Here is a 25916-nt window from a genome sequence, read left to right on the forward strand (position 1 = left end):
ACAGATGCCCTAAGCCACTTCCTTACACTCCTTCAGGACTGTTTTGCAATTCAATATTAGAGTAAGACAATAACTCATTCACAGTGGGCATGCATTATGTTTTCAGGTGTGGGAAAAGTCATATATCTCAACTTTGGAAAACCACAGTAGTTAAAGGACATTTTAGATGAAGAGGAATCGTCGTGCAATTGAAAAGGCAGGGGCATCAGAGTCACAGGTGGCTTGGGTTCCTTCCTGGGCTCTCCTGAGCCTCCATTCCTTCAAAGCTAAGGATGATTATATGTTGTCCTGGTAATTTGGCTCTTGAGGGGCAGGGGCTGTAGGGCTGGGGGAGGAGTTCTGATTTGTAGCATTGGCCCGTTTCTATTGTGTAAATGCTACCACCACGGCTGATTTCAATGAATTCAGTAAAGATGCAGATACAAAATTAACATACAAAGTTCAGTAGCGTTTCTATACACTAACAATGAATTTTCTGAAAAAGAAACAAAGATGTTGATCTCCCTGATAATAGCATCAAAAACAATAAAATACTTAAGAATAAATTTAACCAAGGAGTTTGTGAAAGATCTCTACTCTGAAAACTACAAGATATTGATGAAAGAAATTGAAAAAGACACAAATAAGTGGAAAGGTATTCTGTGTTCATGGACTGGAAGAATTAATATTGTTAAAATGTTAATATTACCAAAAGCCATCTATAGATTCAATGAAATTCCTATCAAGATTCCAATGGCAATTTTTACAGAAGTAGAAATAACATTCCTAAAATTTATATGGAACCACAAAAGACCCTGAATAGCCAAAGAAATTCTGAGAAAGAACAAAGCAGGGAGGCATCACACTCCCTGATTTCAAGCTATAATATAAGGCTATAGTAATCAAAACAGTATGGTACTGGCATAAAAACAAACAGACCCATGGAACAGAATCAAGAGCCAAGAAAATTACCCAAATATATACAGTCAACTAATATTTTCACAAGGGAGCCAAGAATACTCAAGCGAGAAAAAACTTGGTACTAGGATAATTGAATATTCACATAAAAGAACGAAACTGGACCCCTGTCTTACACTACTGACAAAAATTAACTTGAAATGGATTAAATATAAGACCTGAAACCAGCTCTAATTTCTTTCTAGAAGAAAACAGGAATAGAGCTCCTTGACTCGAGCTTTGGTAACGATTTTTTGGATATGACACCTAAACCACAAGCAAGGAAAGCAAAAATAAACAAGTGGGACTACACCAAACTAAAACACTTCTGTCAATGAGCAAAAGAAACCATCAGTAATGTGAAAAGGACTTCCCTGGTGGCGCAGTGGTTAAGAATCCGCCTGCCAATGCAGGGGACATGGGTTCAATCCCTGGTCCGGGAAGATCCCACATGCCGTGGAGCAACTAAGCCCGTGTGCCACAACTACTGAGCCTGTGCTCTAGAGCCCATGAGCCGCAGCTACTGAAACCCGCGTGCCTAGATCCCGTGCTCCAAACAAGAGAAGCCACCACAATGAGAAGCCCATACACCACAACAAGAGTAGACCCGGCTCACCGCAACTAGAGAAAGCCCGCGTGCAGCAATGAGGACCCAACGCAGCCAAAAATAAAATAAAATAAATTTATAAAAATAATGTGAGAGGATTAACCAAGATGGCGGAGTAGAAGGACGTGCTCTCACTCCCTCTTGCAAGAGCACCAGAATCACAACTGGCTGCTGGACAATCAGTGACAGGAAGACACTGGACTTCACCAAGGAGGATACCCCACGTCCAAGGACAGAGGAGAAGCCACAGTGAGACGGTAGGAGGGGAGCAATCAGAGTAAAATCAAATCCCATAACTGCTGGGTGGGTGACTCACAGACTGGCGAGCACTTATACCACAGAAGTCCACCCACTGGAGTGAACGTTCTGAGCCCCACGTCAGGCTTCCCAACCTGGGGGTCTGGCAACGGGAGGAGGAGTTCATAGAGAATCAGACTTTGAAGCCTAGTGGGAATTGATTGCAGGACTTCGACAGGACGGGGGAAACAGAGACCCCACTCTTGGAGGACGCACACAAAATAGTGTGTGCATCGGGACCCAGGGGAAGGAGCAGTGACCCTGGGGGAGACTGAACCAGACATACCTGCTGGTGTTGGGGGGTCTCCTGCAGAGGCAGGGGCTGGCTCTGTTTCACCGTGGGGACAAGGACACTGGCAGCGGAGGTTCTGGGAAGTACTCCTTGGCGTGAGCCCTCCCAGAGTCTGCCATTAGCCCCACCAAAGAGCCTGGGTAGGCTCCAGTGTTGGGTTGCCTCAGGCAAAACAACCAACAGGGAGGGAACCCAGCCTCACCCATCAACATTCAAGTGGATTAAAGTTTTATGGAGCTCTGCCAACCAGAGAAACAGTCAGCTCTACCCACCTCCAGAGCCTCCCATCAAGCCTCTTAGATAGCCTCAACCACCAGAGGGCAGACAGCAGAAGCAAGAAAAACTACAGTCCTGCAGCCTGTGGAACAGAAACCACATTTACAGAAAGATAGACAAGATGAAAAGGCAGAGGGCTATATACCAGATGAAGGAACAAGAAAAAACCCCAGAAAAACAACTAAATTAAGTGGAGATAGGCAACCTTCCAGAAAAAGAATTCAGAATAATGATAGTGAAGATGATCCAGGACCTTGGAATAAGAATGGAGGCAAAGATTGAGAAGATGCAAGAAATGATTAACAAAGACCTAGAAGAATTAAAGAACAAACAAACAGAGATGACCAATACAATAACTGAAATGAAAACTACACTAGAAGGAATCAATAGTAGAATAACTGAGGCAGAAGAACGGATAAGTGACCTGGAAGACAGAATGGTGGAATTCACTGCTGCGAAACAGACTAAAGAAAAAAGAATGAAAAGAAATGAAGACAGCCTAAGAGACCTCTGGGACAACATTAAACGCAACAACATTCGCATTATAGGGGTCCCAGAAGGAGAAGAGAGAGAGAAAGGACCAGAGAAAATATTTGAAGAGATTATAGTCAAAAACCTCCCTAACATGGGAAAGGAAATAGCCACCCAAGTCCAGGAAGCGCAGAGAGTCCCATACAGGATAAACTCAAGGAGAAGCACGCCGAGACACATAGTAATCAAAGTGGCAGAAATTAAAGACAAAGAAAAATTATTGAAAGCAGCAAGGGAAAAACGACAAATAACATACAAGGGAACTCCCATAAGGTTAACAGCTGATTTCTCAGCAGAAACTCTACAAGCCAGAAGAGAGTGGCATGATATACTTAAAGTGATGAAAGGGAAGAACCTACAACCAAAATTACTCTACCCGGCAAGGATCTCATTTAGATTTGATGGAGAAATCAAAAGCTTTACAGACAAGCAAAAGCTAAGAGAATTCAGCACCACCAAACCAGCTCTACAACAAATGTTAAAGGAACTTCTCTAAGTGGGAAACACAAGAGAAGAAAAGGACCTACAAAAACAAACCCAAAACAATTAAGAAAATGGTCATAGGAACATACATATCGATAATTACCTTAAATGTGAATGGATTAAATGCTCCAGCCAAAAGACACAGGCTTGCTGAATGGATACAAAAACAAGACCCATATATATGCTGTCTACAAGAGACCCACTTTAGACCTAGGGACACATACAGACTGAAAGTGAGGGGATGGAAAAAGATATTCCATGCAAATGGAAATCAAAAGAAAGCTGGAGTAGCTATACTCATATCAGATAAAATAGACTTTAAAATAAAGAATGTTACAAGAGACAAGGAAGGACACTACATAATGATCAAGGGATCAATCCAAGAAGAAGATATAACAATTATAAATATATATGCACCCAACATAGGAGCACCTCAATACATAAGGCAACTGTTAATAGCTATAAAAGAGGAAATTGACAGTAACACAATAATAGTGGGGGACTTTAACACCTCACTTAAACCAAAGGACAGATCATCCAAAATGAAAATAAATAAGGAAACAGAAGCTTTAAATGACACAATAGACCAGATAGATTTAATTGATATTTATAGGACATTCCATCCAAAAACATCAGATTACACGTTCTTCTCAAGTGCGCATGGAACATTCTCCAGGATAGATCACATCTTGGGTCACAAATCAAGCCTCAGTAAATTTAAGAAAATTGAAATCATATCAAGCATCTTTTCTGACCACAATGCTATGAGATTAGAAATGAATTACAGGGGAAAAAACGTAAAAAACACAAACACATGGAGGCTAAACAATACGTTACTAAATAACCAAGAGATCACTGAAGAAATCAAAGAGGAAATCAAAAAATACCTAGAGACAAATGACAATGAAAACACGACGACCCAAAACCTATGGGATGCAGCAAAAGCAGTTCTAAGAGGGAAGTTTACAGCTATACAAGCCTACCTAAAGAAACAAGAAAAATCTCAAGTAAACAATCTAACCTTACACCTGAAGAAACTAGAGAAAGAAGAACAAACAAAACCCAAAGTTAGCAGAAGGAAAGAAATCATAAAGATCAGAGCATAAATAAATGAAATAGAAACAAAGAAAACAATAGCAAAGATCAATAAAACTAAAAGCTGGTTCTTTGAGAAGATAAACAAAATTGATAAGCCATTAGCCAGACTCATCAAGAAAAAGAGGGAGAGGACTCAAATCAATAAAATCAGAAATGAAAAAGGAGAAGTTACAACAGACACCGCAGAAATACAAAGCATCCTAAGAGACTACTACAAGCAACTCTATGCCAATAGAATGGACAACCTGGAAGAAATGGACAAATTCTTAGAAAGGTATAACCTTCCAAGACTGAACCAGGAAGAGCAGAAAATATGAACAGACCAATCACAAGTAATGAAATTGAAACTGTGATTAAAAATCTTCCAACAAACAAAAGTCCAGGACCAGATGGCTTCACAGGCGAATTCTATCAAACATTTAGAGAAGAGCTAACACCTATCCTTCTCAAACTCTTCCAAAAAATTGCAGAGGAAGGAACACTCCCAAACTCATTCTATGAGGCCACCATCACCCTGATACCAAAACCAGACAAAGACACTACAAAAAAAGAAAATTACAGACCAATATCACTGATGAATATAGATGCAAAAATCCTCAACAAAATACTAGCAAACAGAATCCAACAACACATTAAAAGGATCATACACCACGATCAAGTGGGATTTATCCCAGGGATGCAAGGATTCTTCAATATACACAAATCAATCAATGTGATACACCATATTAACAAATTGAAGAATAAAAACCATATGATCATCTCAATAGATGCAGAAAAATCTTTTGACAAAATTCAACACCCATTTATGATAAAAACTCTCCAGAAAGTGGGCATAGAGGGAACCTACCTCAACATAATAAAGGCCATATATGACAAACCCACAGCAAACATCATTCTCAACAGTGAAAAACTGAAAGCATTTCCTCTAAGATCAGGAACAAGACAAAGATGTCCACTCTCACCACTATTATTCAACATAGTTCTGGAAGTCCTAGCCACGGCAATCAGAGAAGAAAAAGAAATAAAAGGAATACAAATTGGAAAAGAAGAAGTAAAACTGTCACTGTTTGCAGATGACATGATACTATACATAGAGAATCCTAAAACTGCCACCAGAAAACTGCTAGAGCTAATTAATGAATATGGTAAAGTTGCAGGATACAAAATTAATGCACAGAAATCTCTTGCATTCCTATACACTAATGATGAAAAATCTGAAAGAGAAATTATGGAAACACTCCCATTTACCATTGCAACAAAAAGAATAAAATACCTAGGAATAAACCTACCTAGGGAGACAAAAGACCTGTATGCAGAAAACTATAAGACACTGATGAAAGAAATTAAAGATGATACCAACAGATGGAGAGATATACCATGTTCTTGGATTGGAAGAATCAATATTGTGAAAATGAGTATACTACCCAAAGCAATCTACAGATTCAATGCAATCCCTATCAAATTACCAATGGCATTTTTTACGGAGCTAGAACAAATCATCTTAAAATTTGTATGGAGACACAAAAGACCTCGAATAGCCAAAGCAGTCTTGAGGGAAAAAAACGGAGCTGGAGGAATCAGACTCCCTGACTTCAGACTATACTATAAAGCTACAGTAATGAAGACAATATGGTACTGGCACAAAAACAGAAACATAGATAAATGCAACAAGATAGAAAGCCCAGAGATAAACCCATGCACCTATGGTCAACTAATCTATGACAAAGGAGGCAAAGATATACAATGGAGAAAAGACCGTCTCTTCAATAAGTGGTGCTGGGAAAACTGGACAGCTACATGTAAAAGAATGAAATTAGAATACTCCCTAACACCATACACAAAAATAAACTCAAAATGGATTAGAGACCTAAATGTAAGACTGGACACTATAAAACTCTTAGAGGAAAACATAGGAAGAACACTCTTTGACATAAATCACAGCAAGATCTTTTTTGATCCACCTCCTAGAGTAATGGAAATAAAAACAAAAATAAACAAATGGGACCTAATGAAACTTCAAAGCTTTTGCAAAGCAAAGGAAACCATAAACAAGACGAAAAGACAACCCTCAGAATGGGAGAATATATTTGCAAACGAATCAACGGACAAAGTATTAATCTCCAAAATATATAAACAGCTCATTCAGCTCAATATTAAAGAAACAAACACCCCAATCCAAAAATGGGCAGAAGACCTAAATAGACATTTCTCCAAAGAAGACATACCGACGGCCACGAAGCACATGAAAAGATGCTCAACATCACTAATTATTAGAGAAATGCAAATCAAAACTACAATGAGGTATCACCTCACACCAGTTAGAATGGGCATCATCAGAAAATCTACAAACAACAAATGCTGGAGAGGGTGTGGAGAAAAGGGAACCCTCTTGCACTGTTGGTGGGAATGTAAATTGATACAGCCACTATGGAGAACAATATGGAAGTTCCTTAAAAAACTAAAAATAGAATTACCATATGACCCAGCAATCCCACTACTGGGCATATACCCAGAGAAAACCATAATTCAAAAAGACACATGCACCCGAATGTTCATTGCAGCACTATTTACAATAGCCAGGTCATGGAAGCAACCTAAATGCCCATCGACAGACGAATGGATAAAGAAGATGTGGTACATATATACAATGGAATATTACTCAGCCATAAAAAGGAACGAAATTGAGTCATTTGTTGAGACGTGGATGGATCTGGAGACTGTCATACAGAGTGAAGTAAGTCAGAAAGAGAAAAACAAATATCGTATATTAACGCATGTATGTGGAACCTAGAAAAATGGTACAAATGAGCCGGTTTGCAGGGCAGAAGTTGAGACACAGATGTAGAGAACAGACATATGGACACCAAGGGGGGAAAACTGCGGTGGGGTGGGGATGGTGGTGTGCTGAATTGGGCGATTGGGATTGACATGTATACACTGATGTGTATAAAATTGATGACTAATAAGAACCTGCAGTATAAACAAACAAACAAACAAAACAACTAATACTAAACTTTCATTGGGTTATTTGTATGGAAATATGTTAATATAAATGTTTCAGACATTACATGAAATTTCTAAAAATCTTATATGTTCTGGTATAATGTTATAAGTCATAATCCTAGTTATTACTTTAAAAGGTATATCTCAGAAATAACTAATTTTCTTGTCAACTGCATTATTATGAACTTTCATCAAATCTTTAACCATGGTCCTTTTTAAGTCCTTTGTCATTTACAGACAGTTCTGGGTGTACTGATGCTTTTGTAAATATGTTCCTATAAAAGGGTTTCATCTTCAGGAAATTCATGGAAAAGACTGACAAGTACAGGTTTCTGGTACCTGACTGTACTGCTGAACTGAATGAATAAGCATTTTCAGAACTCTAATGAAAAACTGATGCGCTCATAAAAGTGCTAACAAAAGATCAAGATGAAAAAAAAATTAATTACATGGGACTGAGTGAACTGATGAGGATGAGTATAATTTTTGTGACTTTCTGTTTGAATTTAAAAAAAGAAAAAATCCCACAAGGACTCAGAGGCAAAGAATATACAAATCAATTTTCACTGCAAAGTAAAGGAGCTGTCACAGTGGAGGATTACTGGACTGAATGTCAATATTATGACATAGTATGAGTGTGTTTCATGTTTGGTAATTGCAATCATTGTTGCTTTTGTTGTGGTCATTCATGTACAATGCTTGGTGTCAGTCTATTTATCTCTTGTAAAAATAAAATACAGTGTGTGTGTGTGAAAAAAAAAATAATGTGAAAAGACAACCTACAGGATGGGAAAAAATATTTGCACACCATATATCTGATAAGGGGTTAATATCTAAAATACATAAAGAACTCATACAATTCAGTAGCAGAAAACTAAATAACCCAATTAAAAAATGGGAAAAGGACCAGAATAGACATTTTTCCAAAGAAGATTCACCAAAGGCCACATGAAAAGATGCTCAACGTCACTAGTCATTAGGGAAATGCAAATTAAAACCACAACAAGATACCACCTCATGCCTGTGAGAAGGGTCATCAACAAAAAGACAAGAGATTAAAATGCTGGCATGGATGTGGACTGTTGGTCCTTGTGCACTGTTGGTGGGATGGTAAATTGGTACAGCCACTATGGAAAACAGTATAAAGGACCTTTGAAAATTAAAAATAGAGCTACCATATGATCCAGCTATTCCACTTCTGGGTATTTTTGCATAGGAAACAAAAACCCTAACTCGAAAAGATACATGCACCCCCATGTTCACAGCAGCACTATTTACAACAGCCAAGACATGGAAACAACCTGAGTGTCCATCGATGGATGAATGGATAAAGAAGTTGTGGGCCGTGTGTGTGTGTGTGTGTGTGCGTGTATTAACATTATTCAGCCATAAAAGGGAGAAAAATCCTACCATTTGCAACAACATGGGTGGACCTTGAATGTATTATGCTAAGTGAAATAAGTCAGACAGAAAATGACAAATACTGTACGATCTCACTTATATGTGGAGTCTAAAACAAACCAAAAAACAAAAAACAAAACTCAGAAAAGAGATCAGACTTGGGGTTACCAGAGGCAGAGGGCTGGAGAGGGGCAACTGGAGGTGAAGTAACTTCCCCAACTGTATGGGTAGGAAAGTGGCAGTGTTGGGGCTGGAACCCAAGGCTGTGTAGCCTCCGAGGCCACAGCTTTAACCATTCACTCTTCTACCTCACGTCCCTACATCACTCAAGTCAAACAGCTGAAAGTTCAATTTGGTCCTCAAGTCCTGCGCTCTCCCTCCTAAGCGTGTTATAAATCTGCCACGTCCTCTCTACTCCACCGCATCACTCTTAATTCTGGCACTTGTAACAGCTCACACGGACTACTGCAACAGGAAGCAGCTCCCTGCTTCCCGGGGTACATTGTCAGTAGATCCCCTATAATGTCCCCAGCCTCTCTAAAAATCAATGCCTCAGCAAGTCGCTACATTACATTACACTGTTCAGTGCCTCCCCATCACCCACATGGTTCTCAAACCTCAGTGTGCAGAAGCATCATGGAGCTGGTAGAATGCAGATTCCTGGTCCCTCCCCCAGAGATTCTGATTCTGTAAATGCAGTATGGAATTCAGAATTCTCATTTTTACCAAGCACCGCAAGGAATTCAAGTGCCTTATGGGAAACAGAGGTGTAAAGAACAAAGTCTCAGCTCCTTTTCAAGGAAACAGAACCTCTTCTCTGCTATCTTACTTCGCTTAACACTCCAGGTAATGGAATCATTTACAGTTCCTCGAAACTACTTAGTTTCTCATCTTCTTTCCCTTCATCTGAACCTCCCTTTTCCTCCTTTCATCTGACAGACACTTTCTCTTTCAAAGCCAGCTTAGGTTTAGATGTCATCTCTAGATCCTTCCTTAACTCCCTGCTGCTTGCCAGCCTCCTCCCCCACCCCACCCCAGCCTCTGAAGGTACGCATACTGAAGGTACCACATTTGTCACACACTTGTCCCCTTCCAGACTATGGCCTCCTCTAGGTCAGGGTCAGAATCTCATCCCTCCCATTATACCAGGACCCAGCCACGTATGAGGCACATAGTAGGAGCTCAAACAGCAGGGGCCCATCTAACTACGGGGCTGGATAATCGGGGAGGAAGGTGAAAATGTGAGTCAAAATTACCCCTGAAAATCCTTTATATCGCCCAGAAAGTGATGGCTCCCTTTCACAAATACACAAAATTAACACACGTTATTTAGGGTTGTTAAATGAATCTTAATACATGTTTTATGAAAACTATGTAGCTTACAATATCAAATCAGTGCCTCAAGAAGCTCAGTATGTGGGACCAGTTGAGGGAACAGCAGAACCCCAGTTGCCAGCTTATGTGTGTAGTTGGATTTGAATGAATTCTGACTTCAATACATGCAGAGAGGGAACTGTTCTAATCATGAATGTTCCAGTATCATGGAACAACCACCTAATAACCTGACTGTACAGTACAGACAAACTTAGAGTCCTAAAACAAAGCTATAACTGTAAAAGAAAGCTGAACTCTTCTGATTATTTATATAAACTCTCCCCATATGTAGCCAACAGTATAGATTTTGAAAAGACAGGTTCTTAGAAGGCCAGTACTGTTTGTCTAATATTGCCTAGCACAGCTCTGTGCATGGGAATACATGTGATGATTGCCCTTGAGCTTCGTGCTTTGTTGCCTGGTCTGTGTGTCCCTGGGCTTCAAAACTGGAATCTGAGAGTGGTGAGCAGGAAGTTAAATCATGCAGTAAGTCATGACTTGATTCGATTCAAATAGGCAAAGTACTTAGGCAAAGTGTTCTTGTGGTTTGGGGATTATAAATGATTAAAGATGTCATCTTTGACCTCAAGTAATGCGTAATATCATCAGGAAATAAGACCTCAGCAGAAATAATAATCCACCACAGTGGATTCTAAAAGAGAAGGTGGGACTTGAGGGAAGGATAAAACTGGGGAAAGAATTCACGGATGGAGGTGCCCAGGTGTGAAAGCATAGAGGGTGTTCAAGGAGCTGTGGACTCCAACACTCAGCTGTCCAGCTCCTCTCCCCAGTGCCCCCACCACTTTCCACCCCTCTGACCTTTGTTCCCCCTGCATCTTCTCATGGACGTGTCCCCCCTAAAACATTAATCACATTCACTCCTCTTCCCCTTGCCTTTGTCCTCCACACTGTCCCTTGCCCAGGATGCCATTTCAACTTGGATAAGTTGTATTGGTCCTTCATGTCTGGTTTAAATTCCTTCTCCTAATCCATGCTATTAGTAGATCACACATCTGTCACCCCAAACCTCTGTTAAGTTCCTAGAGGGAAAAGATCTCATTTCTTTCATCTCTGTATTCCCATCACCCAGCAATGTTTTATGAGCTATATTACTGCATAATGGTAGTGTCTTTTGACTAGACTCTGGATTAGATTCATAAAGTTAAAGAGGAATGGATAAGTAAGACCCATCTCCCTTGCTGCCCTTACATACCTGAGGTGTTTAGCATCTGTTATAAGCTGAACTGTATCTCCACAAAATTCATGTTGAAGTCCAGTCCCAACCTCCAGTATCTCAGAATGTAACTGTATTTGGAGTTAAGATCTTTAAAGGTGATTAACTTAAAATGAGGTCATTAGGGTGAGGCCCTAATCCAATATGACTGGTGTCTTTCTAAGAAGAGGAAGAAACACCAGGGGTGTGCGTGCACAGAGGGACAACCATGGGAGGACAAAGCAGCCAGAAGGCGGCCATCTGCAAGCCAAGAAGAGAGGCCTCCCAAGAAACCAACCTTGCCGCCACCTTGAGCTTGGACTTCCAGCCTCCAGAACTGTGAGAAAATAAATTTCTGTTGTTTAAGTCAGCCAGTCTGTGGTATGTTGTTATGGCAGCTCCGGCATTAATAAACCTGGACCTAGTGCCGTATGCCAGGTACCATTCTAAGCATTTTACAAATGCTTCAACATTTAAACACCTTCCCACCAGTGCCAGTGAATCACTACGGCTGCATTTCTCAATGGGCAGGAGGGGAGAAGAGTGTATCCCCGTCCCTCTAGGGTGGGAGCTAGGCATTCAGAATAAATATAGTTGGGGGAAAAACACCCTAAGAGATATATCTCTTTTCTCAGGTGAGAATCACAGGTGGAAGGGTGATGATTGATAATTATAACAATAGTAAAATGATTGCCACCATTAACTGAGCAGTTACTGTACATAGGCAAGTACCAGCCGTATTATAAGAATTCCTTCTCATTTCTCCCCCACAGTAACCTTAAGAATTAGGTAATATTTCATTCCCTTTATTTTACGGAGGAAGAAACCAGGTTAAGAAGGGGCAAGCCAGTTGTCAGTTGGCAAGGAGAATCAGAATCAGACCCAGACCTGGGCCTTTTTCCACTCTGCACACTGCCTGGGAAGTGGACTGGGGTCACTTGGCTGGGGGAGGGGAGATTCTAAATGCGAGACTGAATTTGTTCTTAATGCAGATCAATGGGGAGCAGCAAGGTCAATTGTTTTAGAAGAAAAGGCAGCAGGGAACACCTAACAGCCTTAATAGCATGTGCAAAAACAATCGTTCTCTTTATTTAGCTCCTCCTACATGCCAGGCATTAAGCTTGGAACTGAGTCCTGAGAAGCTGATATTTTTATCTTTTCCTTTTATGGACAGGGAAACTGAAGGCCAGGGAAGCTGAGAGACCTGGTCAAGGTTGAAATAAGTGATAGAACTGGAGTGGCAGGCCTGGGAGGCTCCAATCGTGCGCCTGTCGCAGCCCACCCACTCTGCTTTGGCAGGTGTCTCAATGGCTTCTGTACCCACACTGCATAAATGGCCAGTGAATGCACGAGGGTCTCCATGCCCTGAACGGAGAGTTTACTTGCCATATCATGGTCTTTACGAAGATTCACCCCAAAGAATAATAAATAATATAGAATACTAAATAGTAAAGAGAGAAAAACAGTCTGGAAGATGGCGGAAGAGTAAGATGCGGAGATCACCTTCCTTCCCACAGATACATGAGAAATACATCTACACGTGGAACTGCTCATACGGAACACCCACTGAACGCTGGCAGAAGACGTCAGACCTCCCAAAAGGCAAGAAAATCCCCACGTACTTGGGTAGGGCAAAAGAAAAAAGAAATAACAGAGACAAAAGAATAGGGACGAGACCTGCACCAGTGGGAGGGAGCTGTGAAGGAGGAAAGGTTTCCACACACTAGGAAGCCCCTTCGTGGGCAGAGACTGAGGGTAGCAGAGGGGGGAAGCTTCAGAGCCACGGAGGAGAGCGCAGCCACAGTGGTGCGGAGGGCAAAGCGGGGAGATTCCCGCACAGAGGAGCGGTGCCGACCAGCACTCACCAGCCCGAGAGGCTTGTCTGCTCACCCGCCGGGGCGGGCGGGGGCTGGGAGCTGAGGCTCGGGCTTCGGTGCTAGCCGGGAGGGAGTCCGGGAAAAAGACTGCAGCTGCCGAAGAGGCAAGAGACTTTTTCTTGCCTCTTTGTTTCGCGGCGCGCAAGGAGAGGGGATTCAGAGCGCCGCCTAAACGAGCTCCAGAGACGGGGCGCGAGCCGCGGCGATCAGCGCGGATCACACAGCAACAGGGACGCAGAGGGAAAAACGGAGAGATTACCGCACAGAGGCTCGGCGCCGAGCAGCACTCACCAGCCCGAGAGGCTTGGCTGCTCACCCGCCGGGGCGGGCAGGGGCTGGGAGCTGAGGCGCGGGCTTCGGTCGGATCGCAGGGAGAGGACTGGGGTTGGCTGCGTGAACACAGCCTGAAGGGGCTGGCGCACCACGGCTAGCCGGGAGGGAGCCCGAGAAAAAGTCTGCAGCTGCCGAAGAGGCAAGAGACTTTTTCTTGCCTCTTTGTTTCGCGGCGTGCAAGGAGAGGGGATTCAGAGCGCCGCTTAAACGAACTCCAGAGACCGGCGCGAGCCGCGGCTATCAGCGCGGACCCCAGAGACGGGCATGAGACGCCGAGGCTGCTGCTGCCGCCACCAAAAAGCCTGTGGGCGAGCACAGGTCATTCTCCACACCGCCCCTCCCGGGAGCCTGTGCAGCCCGCCACGGCCAGGCTCCCGTAATCTGGGGACAACTTCCCCGGGAGAGCGCACGGCGCGCCTCAGGCTGCTGCAACGTCACGCCGCCTTCTGCCGCCGCAGGCTCGCCCCGCCTCCTCCGTACCGCTCCCTCCCCCCAGCCTGACTGAGCCAGAGCCCCCGAATCAGCTGCTCCTTTAACCCCGTTCTGTCTGGGCGGGGAACAGATGCCCTCAGGCGACCTACATGTAGAGGCGGGTCCAAATCCAAAGCTGAACCCCGGGAGCTGTACGAACAAAGAAGAGAAAGGGAAATCTCTCCCAGCAGCCTCAGAAGCAGCGGATTAAAGCTCCACAAACAACTTGATGTGCCTGCATCTGTTGAATACCTGAATAGACAACGAATCACCCCAAATTTAGGAGGTGAACTTTGGGAGCAGGATATATTAACTTTTCCCCTTTTCCTTTTTTTGTGAGTGTATATGTGTATGCTTCTGGGTGAGATTTTGTCTGTATAGCTTTGCTCTCACCGTTAGTCCTAGGGTTAGGTCCGTCCGTTTTTTTTTTTTTTTTTTTACTTAAAAATTTTTTTCCCTAATAAATGTCTTCTTAATAATTTTTTCCTTATTTTCTATTTTTAAAAAATTTTTAAAAAAAATTTTTTAATAATTTTTTTCATATTTTTTATTTTAAAAAATTAAAAAATTTTTTTTCTTAATAAATTTTTTCTTATTTTTAGTATAAAAAATTAATAAATCTATTTTTTAAAATTAAAAAAATTTTTTTCTTAATAAATTTATTCTTAATAATTTTTTTCTTATTTTTTATTATAATTGCTTTATTTTATTTTATTTTATCCTCTTTCTTTCTTTCTTTCCATTTTTTCTCCCTTTTATTCTGAGCCGTGTGGATGAAAGGCTCTTGGTGCTCCAGCCAGGCATCAGGGCTGTGCCTCTGAGGTGGGAGAGCCAACTTCAGGACACTGGTCCACAAGAGACCTCCCAGCTCCACGTAATACCAAACGGCGAAAATCTCTCAGAGATCTCCATCTCAACATCAAGACCCAGCTTCACTCAACGACCAGCAAGCTACAGTGCTGGACACTCTATGCCAAACAACTAGCAAGACAGGAACACAGCCCCATCCATTAACAGAGAGGCTGCCTAAAATCATAATAAGGCCACAGACACCCCAAAACACACCACCAGATGTGGACGAGCCCACCAGAAAGACAACATCCAGCCTCATCCACCAGAACACAGGCACTAGTCCCCTCCAACAGGAAACCTACACAACCCACTGAACCAACCTTAGCCACTGGGGACAGACACCAAAAACAACGGGAACTACGAACCTGCAGCCTGTGAAAAGGAGACCCCAAACACAGTAAGATAAGCAAAATGAGAAGACAGAAAAACACACAGCAGATGAAGGAGCACGGTCAAAACACACCAGACCTAACAAATGAAGAGGAAATAGGTAGTCTACCTGAAAAAGAATTCAGAATAATGATAGTAAGGATGATCCAAAATCTTGGAAATAGAATAGACAAAATGCAAGAAACATTTAACAAGGATGTAGAAGAACTAAAGAGGAACCAAGCAACGATGAAAAGCACAATAAATGAAATTAAAAATACTCTAGATGGGATCAATAGCAGAATAACTGAGGCAGAAGAACGGATAAGTGACCTGGAAGATAAAATGGTGGAAATAACTACTGCAGAGCAGAATAAAGAAAAAAGAATGAAAAGAACTGAGGACAGTCTCAGAGACCTCTGGGACAACATTAAACGCACCAACATTCGAATTATAGGGGTCCCAGAAGAAGAAGAGAAAAAGAAAGGGACTGAGAAAATATTTGAAGAGATTATAGTTGAAAACTTCCCTAATATGGGAAAGGAAATAGTTAATCAAGTCCTGGAAGCTCAGAGAGTCCCATACAGGATAAATCCAAGGAGAAACACACCAAGACACATATTAATCAAACTATCAAAAATTAAATATAAAGAAAACATATTAAAAGCAGCAAGGGAAAAACAACAAATAACACACAAGGCCATCCCCATAAGGTTAACAGCTGATCTTTCAGCAGAAACTCTGCAAGCCAGAAGGGAGTGGCAGGATATACTTAAAGTGATGAAGGAGAAAAACCTACAACCAAGATTACTCTACCCAGCAAGGATCTCATTCAGATTTGATGGAGAAATTAAAACCTTTACAGACAAGCAAAAGCTGAGAGAGTTCAGCACCACCAAACCAGCTTTACAACAAATGCTAAAGGAACTTCTCTAGGCAAGAAACACAAGAGAAGGAAAACATCTACAATAACAAACACAAAACATTTAAGAAAATGGGAATAGGAACATACATATCGATAATTACCTTAAATGTAAATGGATTAAATGCTCCCACCAAAAGACACAGACTGGCTGAATGGATACAAAAACAAGACCCATATATATGCTGTCTACAAGAGACCCACTTCAGACCTAGAGACACATACAGACTGAAAGTGAGGGGATGGAAAAAGATATTCCATGCAAATGGAAATCGAAAGCTGGAGTAGCAATTCTCATATCAGACAAAATAGACTTTAAAATAAAGATTATTACAAGAGACAAAGAAGGACACTATATAATGATCAAGGGATCGATCCAAGAGGAAGGTATAACAATTGTAAATATTTATGCACCCAACATAGGAGCACCTCAATACATAAGGCAAATACTAACAGCCATAAAAGGGGAAATCAACAGTAACACAATCATAGTAGGGGACTTTAACACCCCACTTTCACCAATGGACAGATCATCCAAAATGAAAATAAATAAGGAAACACAAGCTTTAAATGATACATTAAACAAGATGGACTTAATTGATATTTATAGGACATTCCACCCAAAAACAACAGAATACACATTTTTCTCAAGTGCTCATGGAACATTCTCCAGGATAGATCATATCTTGGGTCACAAATCAAGCCTTGGTAAATTAAAAAAAATTGAAATCGTATCAAGTATCTTTTCTGACCACAACGCTATGAGACTAGATATCAATTACAGGAAAAGATCTGTAAAAAATACAAACACATGGAGGCTACACAGTACACTACTTAATAACGAAGTGATCACTGAAGAAATCAAAGGGGAAATCAAAAAATACCTAGAAACAAATGACAATGGAGACACGACGATCCAAAACCTATGGGATGCAGCAAAAGCAGTTCTAAGAGGGAAGTTTATAGCAATACAAGCCTACATCAAGAAACAGGAAACATCTCGAATAAACAACCTAACCTTGCACCTAAAGCAATTAGAGAAAGAAGAACAAAAAAACCCCAAAGCTAGCAGAAGGAAAGAAATCATAAAGATCAGATCAGAAATAAATGAAAAAGAAATGAAGGAAACAATAGCAAAAATCAATGAAAATAAAAGCTGGTTCTTTGAGAAGATAAACAAAATTGATAAACCATTAGCCAGACTCATCAAAAGAAAAAGGGAGAAGACTCAAATTAACAGAATTAGAAATGAAAAAGGAGAAGTAACCACTGACACTGCAGAAATACAAACGATCATGAGAGATTACTACAAGCAACTCTATGCCAATAAAATGGACAACCTGGAAGAAATGGACAGATTCTTAGAAATGCACAATCTGCCAAGACTGAACCAGGAAGAAATAGAAAATATGAACAGACCAATCACAAGCACTGAAATTGAAACTGTGATTAAAAATCTTCCAACACACAAAAGCCCAGGACCAGATGGCTTCACAGGCGAATTCTATCAAACATTCAGAGAAGAGCTAACACCTATCCTTCTCAAACTCTTCCAAAATATTGCAGAGGGAGGAACACTCCCCAACTCATTCTACGAGGCCACCATCACCCTGATACCAAAACCAGACAAAGATGTCACAAAGAAAGAAAACTACAGGCCAATATCACTGATGAACATAGATGCAAAAATCCTCAACAAAATACTAGCAAACAGAATCCAACAGCACATTAAAAGGATCATACACCATAATCAAGTGGGGTTTATTCCAGGAATGCAAGGATTCTTCAATATACGCAAATCAATCAACATGATACATCATATTAACAAATTGAAGGAGAAAAACCATATGATCATCTCAATAGATGCAGAGAAAGCTTTCGACAAAATTCAACACCCATTTATGATAAAAGCCCTGCAGAAAGTAGGCATAGAGGGAACTTTCCTCAACATAATAAAGGCCATATATGACAAACCCACAGCCAACATTGTCCTCAATGGTGAAAAACTGAAACCATTTTCACTAAGATCAGGAACAAGACAAGGTTGCCCACTCTCACCACTATTATTCAACATAGTTTTGGAAGTGTTAGCCACAGCACTCAGAGAAGAAAAAGAAATAAAAGGAATCCAAATCGGAAAAGAAGAAGTAAAGCTGTCACTGTTTGTTTGTCAGATGACATGATACTATACATAGAGAATCCAAAAGATGCTACCAGAAAACTACTAGAGCTAATCAATGAATTTGGTAAAGTAGCAGGATACAAAATTAATGCACAGAAATCTCTTGCATTCCTGTATACTAATGATGAAAAATCTGAAAGTGAAATTAAGAAAACACTCCCGTTTACCATTGCAACAAAAAGAATAAAATATCTAGGAATAAACCTACCTAGGGAGACAAAAGACCTGTATGCAGAAAATTATAGGACACTGATGAAAGAAATTAAAGATGATACAAATAGATGGAGAGATATACCATGTTCTTGGATTGGAAGAATCAACATTGTGAAAATGACTCTGCTACCCAAAGCAATCTACAGATTCAATGCAATCCCTATCAAACTACCACTGGCATTTTTCACAGAACTAGAACAAAAAATTTCACAATTTGTATGGAAACACAAAAGACCCCGAATAGCCAAAGCAATCTTGAGAACGAAAAATGGAGCTGGAGGAATCAGGCTCCCTGACTTCAGACTATATTACAAAGCTACAGTAATCAAGACAGTTTGGTACTGGCACAAAAACAGAAATATAGATCAATGGAACAGGATAGAAAGCCCAGAGATAAGCCCACGCACATATGGTCACCTTATCTTTGATAAAGGAGGCAAGCATATACAGTGGAGAAAAGACAGCCTCTTCAATAAGTGGTGCTGGGAAAATTGGACAGGTACATGTAAAAGTATGAAATTAGAACACTCCCTGACACCATACACAAAAATAAACTCAAAATGGATTAAAGACCTAAGTGTAAGGCCAGACACTATCAAACTCTTAGAGGAAAACATAGGCAGAACAGTTTATGACATAAATCACAGCAAGATCCTTTTTGACCCAACTCCTAGAGAAATGGAAATAAAAACACAAATAAACAAATGGGACCTAATGAAACTTAAAAGCTTTTGCACAGCAAAGGAAACCATAAACAAGACCAAAAGACAACCCTCAGAATGGGAGAAAATATTTGCAAATGAAGCAACTGACAAAGGATTAATCTCCAAGATTTACAAGCAGCTCATGCAGCTCAATAACAAAAAAACGAACAACCCAATCCAAAAATGGGCAGAAGACCTAAATAGACATTTCTCCAAAGAAGATATACAGATTGCCAACAGACACATGAAAGAATGCTCAACATCATTAATCATTAGAGAAATGCAAATCAAAACTACAATGAGGTATCATCTCACACCGGTCAGAATGGCCATCATCAAAAAATCTAGAAACAATAAATGCTGGAGAGGGTGTGGAGAAAAGGGAACACTCTTGCACTGTTGGTGGGAATGTAAATTGATACAGCCACTATGGAGAACAGTATGGAGGTTCCTTAAAAAACTAAAAATAGAACTACCATACGACCCAGCAATCCCACTACTGGGCATATACCCTGAGAAAACCATAATTCAGAAAGAGTCGTGTACCAAAATATTCATTGCAGCTCTGTTTACAATAGCCAGGACATGGAAGCAACCTAGGTGTCCATCATCGGATGAATGGATAAAGAAGATGTGGCACATATATACAATGGAATATTACTCAGCCATAAAAAGAAATGAAATGGAGGTATTTGTAATGAGGTGGATGGAGTTAGAGTCTGTCATACAGAGTGAAGTAAGTCAGAAAGAGAAAAAGAAATACAGTATGCTAACACATATATATGGAATCTAAGGGGAAAAAAATTTTAAAAAAAGGTCATGAAGAACCTAGCGGCAAGATGGGAATAAAGACACAGACCTACTAGAGAATGGACTTGAGGATATGGGGAGGGGGAGGGGTGAGATGTGACAGGGTGAGAGAGTGTCATGGACATATATACACTACCAAATGTAAAATAGATAGCTAGTGGGAAGCAGCCGCATAGCACAGGGAGATCAGCTCGGTGCTTTGTGACCACCTAGAGGGGTGGGATAGGGAGGGTGGGAGGGACAGGCAAGAGGGAAGAGATATGGGAACATATGTATATGTATAACTGATTCACTTTGTTATAAAGCAGAAGCTGACACACCATTGTAAAGCAATTGTACTTCAATAAAGATGTTTAAAAAAAACAAAATAAAAAATAATAATTATTTTCAAAAAAAAAATAATAATAATAAAGAGAAATGAATAATAATGGAGTAGCTTTTGCCCAAGAATGCTCCAAGGAGCCTTATTTTCCCAAGACGTTCCATGGAAAAAATTCTATGGTCAGACAAGTTTGGAAGTGCTGCCTGTTATCCCTCCACTGCCTTTGAGACTGCCAGTGTGGCAGTAAAACAAACAAAAAACTGTGCACATCAACAGATTCTAAAGGTACTACAGTAAAAAAAAAAAAAAAAATCTGATTCCTTCACTTAAGCTAAGCTTTCCCCAATCTCTCTGAACCACAGAATTGTTTTTCTACATGTGTCAATGAACATACCTCGCAGCACCCTTTTAGAGATACTGCATTGTAGGACTGAAGAAGCAGAAAGAGAAGCAGGCTGGAGCCACTTTTGGATATGGTAGCTAACATGCAGACTTTTTTCTTAAGAATTATCAAATTGTGGGGACTTCCCTGGCAGTCCAGTGGTTAAGACTCCATGCTTCCACTGCAGGGGGCATGGGTTCGATCCCTGTCAGGGAACTAAGATCCCACATGCCGTGTGGAACAGCCAAAAAATAAATAAATTTAAAAAAAGAATTATCAAATTGTTGGTTGTTTACGTTTAGTTTACTTTCTATTGAGAAAATAAACAGCTTCAAAAAATCTGACGTAATAAATCTGACAAGGGAAGGGCTATTTGTATTCCCAAATCTCGTGGCTCATCCTAAGCCTTCTTGCTTCCGCCCCAACCCCATTCCATTCTCCAGGTTTCCACCCACCCCTTCCTCTTCGGGGCTGCTCTCCAGCTACAGGCAACTGGACATGACAACTTGCAATGCACCATGTCCCTCACCCCCAGCCCTTACAATGAGGAAGCAGTGACAGGGAGGCATCAGACCCTCTGCCCACAGTTACAGCCCACGCTGGCAGATTCCAGAGAGATGCGTGAACTTATGTGGTAGAAGTATCTCTCTGCCTTGGGGTTAGGCAGGAGTACTCTAGACATTCCCACGGGGGGGGCGGAGGGGAAGGTTGCCAACATTTCCTTTAAAATGTCCAGATTATGTACACAGTGCTATATTTAAAATAGCACAGGGAACTCTACTCAGTATTAGGTAGCAACCTAAATGGGAAAAGAATTTGAAAAACAATAGATACATGTATATGTATAACTGAATCACTTTGCTGTACACTTGAAACTAACACAACATTGTTAATCACCTATACTCCAATATAAAATAAAAAGTAAAAAAAAAACTGCTACCAAAAAAAAAAAAAGTCCAGATTATGAGTGCTGTGATTTTTCTAATTCTCTTTTGCTTATTTTCAGTTTCTAATTTTCCATAATGAATATGCAGCACTTGTGTGTTAAGGAGGAGGAGGAAGAGGGGGTAAGAACGGGAGAGAGGCGGGGTTGGGGGAGAGGGAGAAGGAAAGAAGGAGGGATGAGGGAGGAGGAGGGGGAAATAAATCATAAAATCTCCTGAGAAGGAGACTGCATGAGCTCCCCTAATAAAATACACGCCTATCTCCCAGCACCGTCAGCCTTAGTTGTGACCTGCAAAGCTGCAATTTGCAACACTTTCCCAGTCACCCCTTAACCAAAGCAAAGCTCAGAATTCAGGTGCAGCGCCGCCTCCCCCTTACCCACTCGGAAGATCAGATCGTCTTCGATGGGATTCTCTTTTCGTTTCCCGGTGCTGTACATGCTGGCGGGTCTCTTCACCGCCTTCTGTTTCACATGGCCGCTCCCCGGGGACTTCACGCGCCTCTTCACGCCCTCGGTGGTGGGGGACACGTCCGCCGACCGGATCACCTTCAGCTTAAACGGGCTGCCGCGGATGTGCTGGTCGTAGAGCCGCAGGGACAGAGTGAAGTCGCCCTCCTTCTGTACTGTGTACAGGAACTCGTACGTGCCGTTCTTGTTGTCCAGGATCTCCCCGTCCGCCACGCTGCCGTCGGGCGTGCTCAGCTCCGCCGTGATGTAGGCGTTGCCCGTTTTGCACAGCTCGCCGTCTTTGTCCTTGGTTGTTATGGTAACGGACATGGGCTGCCCGATGATAGTCTGCCGCAGCCCCTCGCCCGTGGCCACCGTCTCGGAGGCGACGGCGTTGGTGGTTAAAATCGTCCCGAGGTTGTGGATGGACTTCTTGAGCCCCTCGGTCTCCACGATGAAGTCCAGCTGGTCGTTTTCTCGCGGGTGCAGCGGAAAATCCTGGTCCGCCAGTTCGTTCAGCTTCTCGCTCATCTGCTTCTTCACAAGCAGCACCTCCGTCTCCGTGCCATGGTTGAGGGCCTGCGCCGTGAAGCTGCTGCAGCTCTTGATACTCTCTTGCCCCTCAAGCAGAGTATCCAGCTGCGACTGGAGGACCTGCGGGGAAACCAAGCCGGGTGAGCTCTTCCCAGGGCGCCCGCACCTGCCCGCGCGCTTGGCCCCCGGCAGGGGGTGTTCAGTTTAACCCAGGGAACCCCGGTCTCACGCTGAATCCTAAATCGCCTTACCAGCCCCTACTCTTTCCCTTCCTCCTCGCCTGTCTCTCCCACACACATATTTATGGGGTCATGTGTCTTGGATAGGCGCAAGCAGAAACGTCACCGACAGCTTGGCAGCCAGATTGCTATGCCTGACATCTGAAATTTTATTCATTATTCAGTATCTTTGTCTAATGTCCAAAGCTTCCCTGTCACCACCTAAAGGAACAGAAACCAGACAAATGAAAACTCCACACCTGAATATCAGAAGCTTTCATCCCTGGTTTTGTGATGGGACGTGCAGAGTTAAACAAAGGCTGCAGTCAGGGTTCTCTCTGAAGTTGACTAACAGGTTGGTGTGGGTGAGAGAGCAATTAAGAGACTATTAGACATTATAATTAAGGAAGGAAAAGAATCCAGTTTAACCCTAAATCCTGAAAGCATTACTTTATATTCAACTTTGCCTTGTGTCAAGTTATCAAGTGGTACTTAAGGCCACAGAATCATAGTTTTGCTGAAAACAGGAAGGAAGAAATAGCTGGATAAGCCACTAAATGAAAACTACTGTTTACTGAACTACAGTGACAGTTAACCCATTTGAGTCCCCTTTACCGCTGGTAGAACACAGTAAGCTAGCGCCAGGGAGGCCCCGGATAGTGCACCTCTCACAGGATGTCTGTAGGAAAGGGTGGAGTCTTACTTTGTGTTTGAGACCATAGTTGACTTCCAGCTCCATAAGCAGCACGCTCTTGCGCACATTTAAAGTCTTCTGGAGTTCATCAAAGGTAGAATGGATGTCATCCACAATGCTGGCCTTTTGGTCGGTTAACTGATGGATGATTTCTGAGATGAACTGAAGAGCAGAATCTATTTCTGGGAGCCTGGAAGACAGTTATCAGAGGTCGTTATTATAATAAGATCCACACGGAAATAGTAAAAAAAAAAAAAATCTATCCAAACACTATATTTTGTCAAGAAATATCTTCTGTGCCTTTCATCATCTTTAAAAAGTAATAACTGAAGAACAGAGTGAATAAGACATGACATAATTACTGCCTTTGAGAGAAGAGATTTTGAGGGTCCACGTCTATTTCAATCTACCTCAATCATTTAATTTTAAAAATTGATGGTACAAAGCCTCGAAGCTCTCAGAACCCCATGGCTTTTTCTCACACTCTAAATCAGCTGTTCTCTACAATGGATAAACAACAAGGTCCTACTGTAGAGCACAGAGAACTATATTCAATATCCTGTGATAAACCACAATGGAAAGGAATTTTTTTAAAAAGAATGTATATATATATATATATATGTATAACTGAATCACTTTGCTGTACAGCAGCAATTAACACAACATTGTAAATCAACTATACTTCAATAAAAAAAATAAGAAGAAAAAGAAAAAATAAATAAATCAGGCATTCTCTAACTTGACATATTGATATTTTGGGCCAGATAATTCTTTGTTGCAGGTGGCTGTCCTGTGAATTGTAGGATGTTTAACAGCATCCTTTCCTCTACCCCTCCCCCCCACACAGTTGTGACACCAAATTGTCTCCAGGCATTGCCAAATGTCCCTTGGGGGGTATCATCGCCCTTGGTTGAGGACCACTGGTCTAAATATATAGCTGTATCTTTTTACCCAATCACATGAAAAACTTATCCAAACTCAGAGTTTCCTGGGAATTTCTTGCAAGTTTCCAAGTTCTTTTAATTAGTATAGAATAGCCACACTTTTCTCACTTCAACTTTTGGTAGAGAGATTTATTTTCATTTTGCTGTTTATTTCCTCTCTTTGGTCTTTCTCATGCATCACACAGCTACTCTGTTCCTTCATTTCCATGCCAAATAAAGAGCCTGGAAGCAGGGAAGGAGAAGGAAAATTGAGCACTTGCTGCTCAGGACCATTCTGCTGGGCTCAAACAGAGATGAGCCAGTCACAGTCGGCACAGTGGCTTGTAAGTGTGTCAAGAACAGTAGCTAAGAAAGGCTCTTCAGACAGCCTGGTTTCAGGCACAAAGTTCAGAGATCTCCTGAGAGTGTATTTTCCTCGAGTATATTTTGTTCATTTAATCACACTAAGGTACTAAAAGGAAAACCACCACTCATAACAAAAGGGGGTTGGAATTTTACCAAGGAGTGACGACCCTCATCACTCACTAGTTTATGACTACAGGCCTATGATCAAAGGACAATTTATTTAGGTGTCATGAACCTTCTATCCCACTGGGACACGAGACCCTGAGGCCACAGGCGGCCAGTCAGGAGCCAGGCAGAGGTATGCACACCTTTTGTTGACAGCGTCCAGCTGGACCTGGAGTGAGGCCTTGTGCTGCTCCACCACGTCCTTGAGGGGGACTGTGGGGTGTTCCGCGTGCTCCCCCTCCGTGCACTCCCGACACATGGCGGTCTCGCAGGACTGGCAGTAAAAGTCCATCACCTGCGGGTGACAAAAGAGCAATTCCAGGTTTGGTGCCAGTGACTGAGTGCTGACCATGCACTAAGCCTTCACTTGCACTCTCTCAGTTAATTCTCACAGCCTCCCCAGGATGTGGGCAGTATTATATCCAGGTTCACAGGAGAAAAGGAAAGACAAACTTTTATGTTCCAGGTCTCGAACAGAGGTGGATCGGACTCCAAAGCTGTTGCTATGGCCACCAAACCAGCTTTTCTTGGCCACTCCCCTAAGCCAGAACAGTATAGGCCTTTGGTGCTCAAACTTTTTGGTCTCAGGACCCCTTTCCACTCTTTATACATGATTGAGGATTCCGAATGCTTTGTGTTTATATGAGTTATATCTATAGCTATTTATTATGTTAA

At 41.7% G+C, this 25916-nt stretch overlaps 1 protein-coding gene across 11 annotated transcripts in view; it reads right to left on the reverse strand.

Annotated features, from left to right (window-relative positions):
• Positions 1-25916, reverse strand: part of TRIM2 (tripartite motif containing 2) — a 223434-nt gene that overhangs the window by 120009 nt on the left and 77509 nt on the right. For all 11 annotated transcript variants that reach the window (XM_061192508.1, XM_061192512.1, XM_061192507.1 and 8 more), the window contains 3 exons: positions 25385-25536; positions 23797-23977; positions 22272-22995 (listed from right to left, as the gene is read on the reverse strand). In XM_061192508.1, coding sequence (XP_061048491.1) covers positions 22272-22995; positions 23797-23977; positions 25385-25536 — 1057 coding nt within the window. The remainder of the gene's footprint in view (positions 1-22271; positions 22996-23796; positions 23978-25384; positions 25537-25916) is intronic.

The sequence above is a fragment of the Eubalaena glacialis genome, chromosome 5, assembly GCF_028564815.1.
Source record: "Eubalaena glacialis isolate mEubGla1 chromosome 5, mEubGla1.1.hap2.+ XY, whole genome shotgun sequence".
NCBI classification, from domain to species: Eukaryota; Metazoa; Chordata; class Mammalia; order Artiodactyla; family Balaenidae; genus Eubalaena; species Eubalaena glacialis.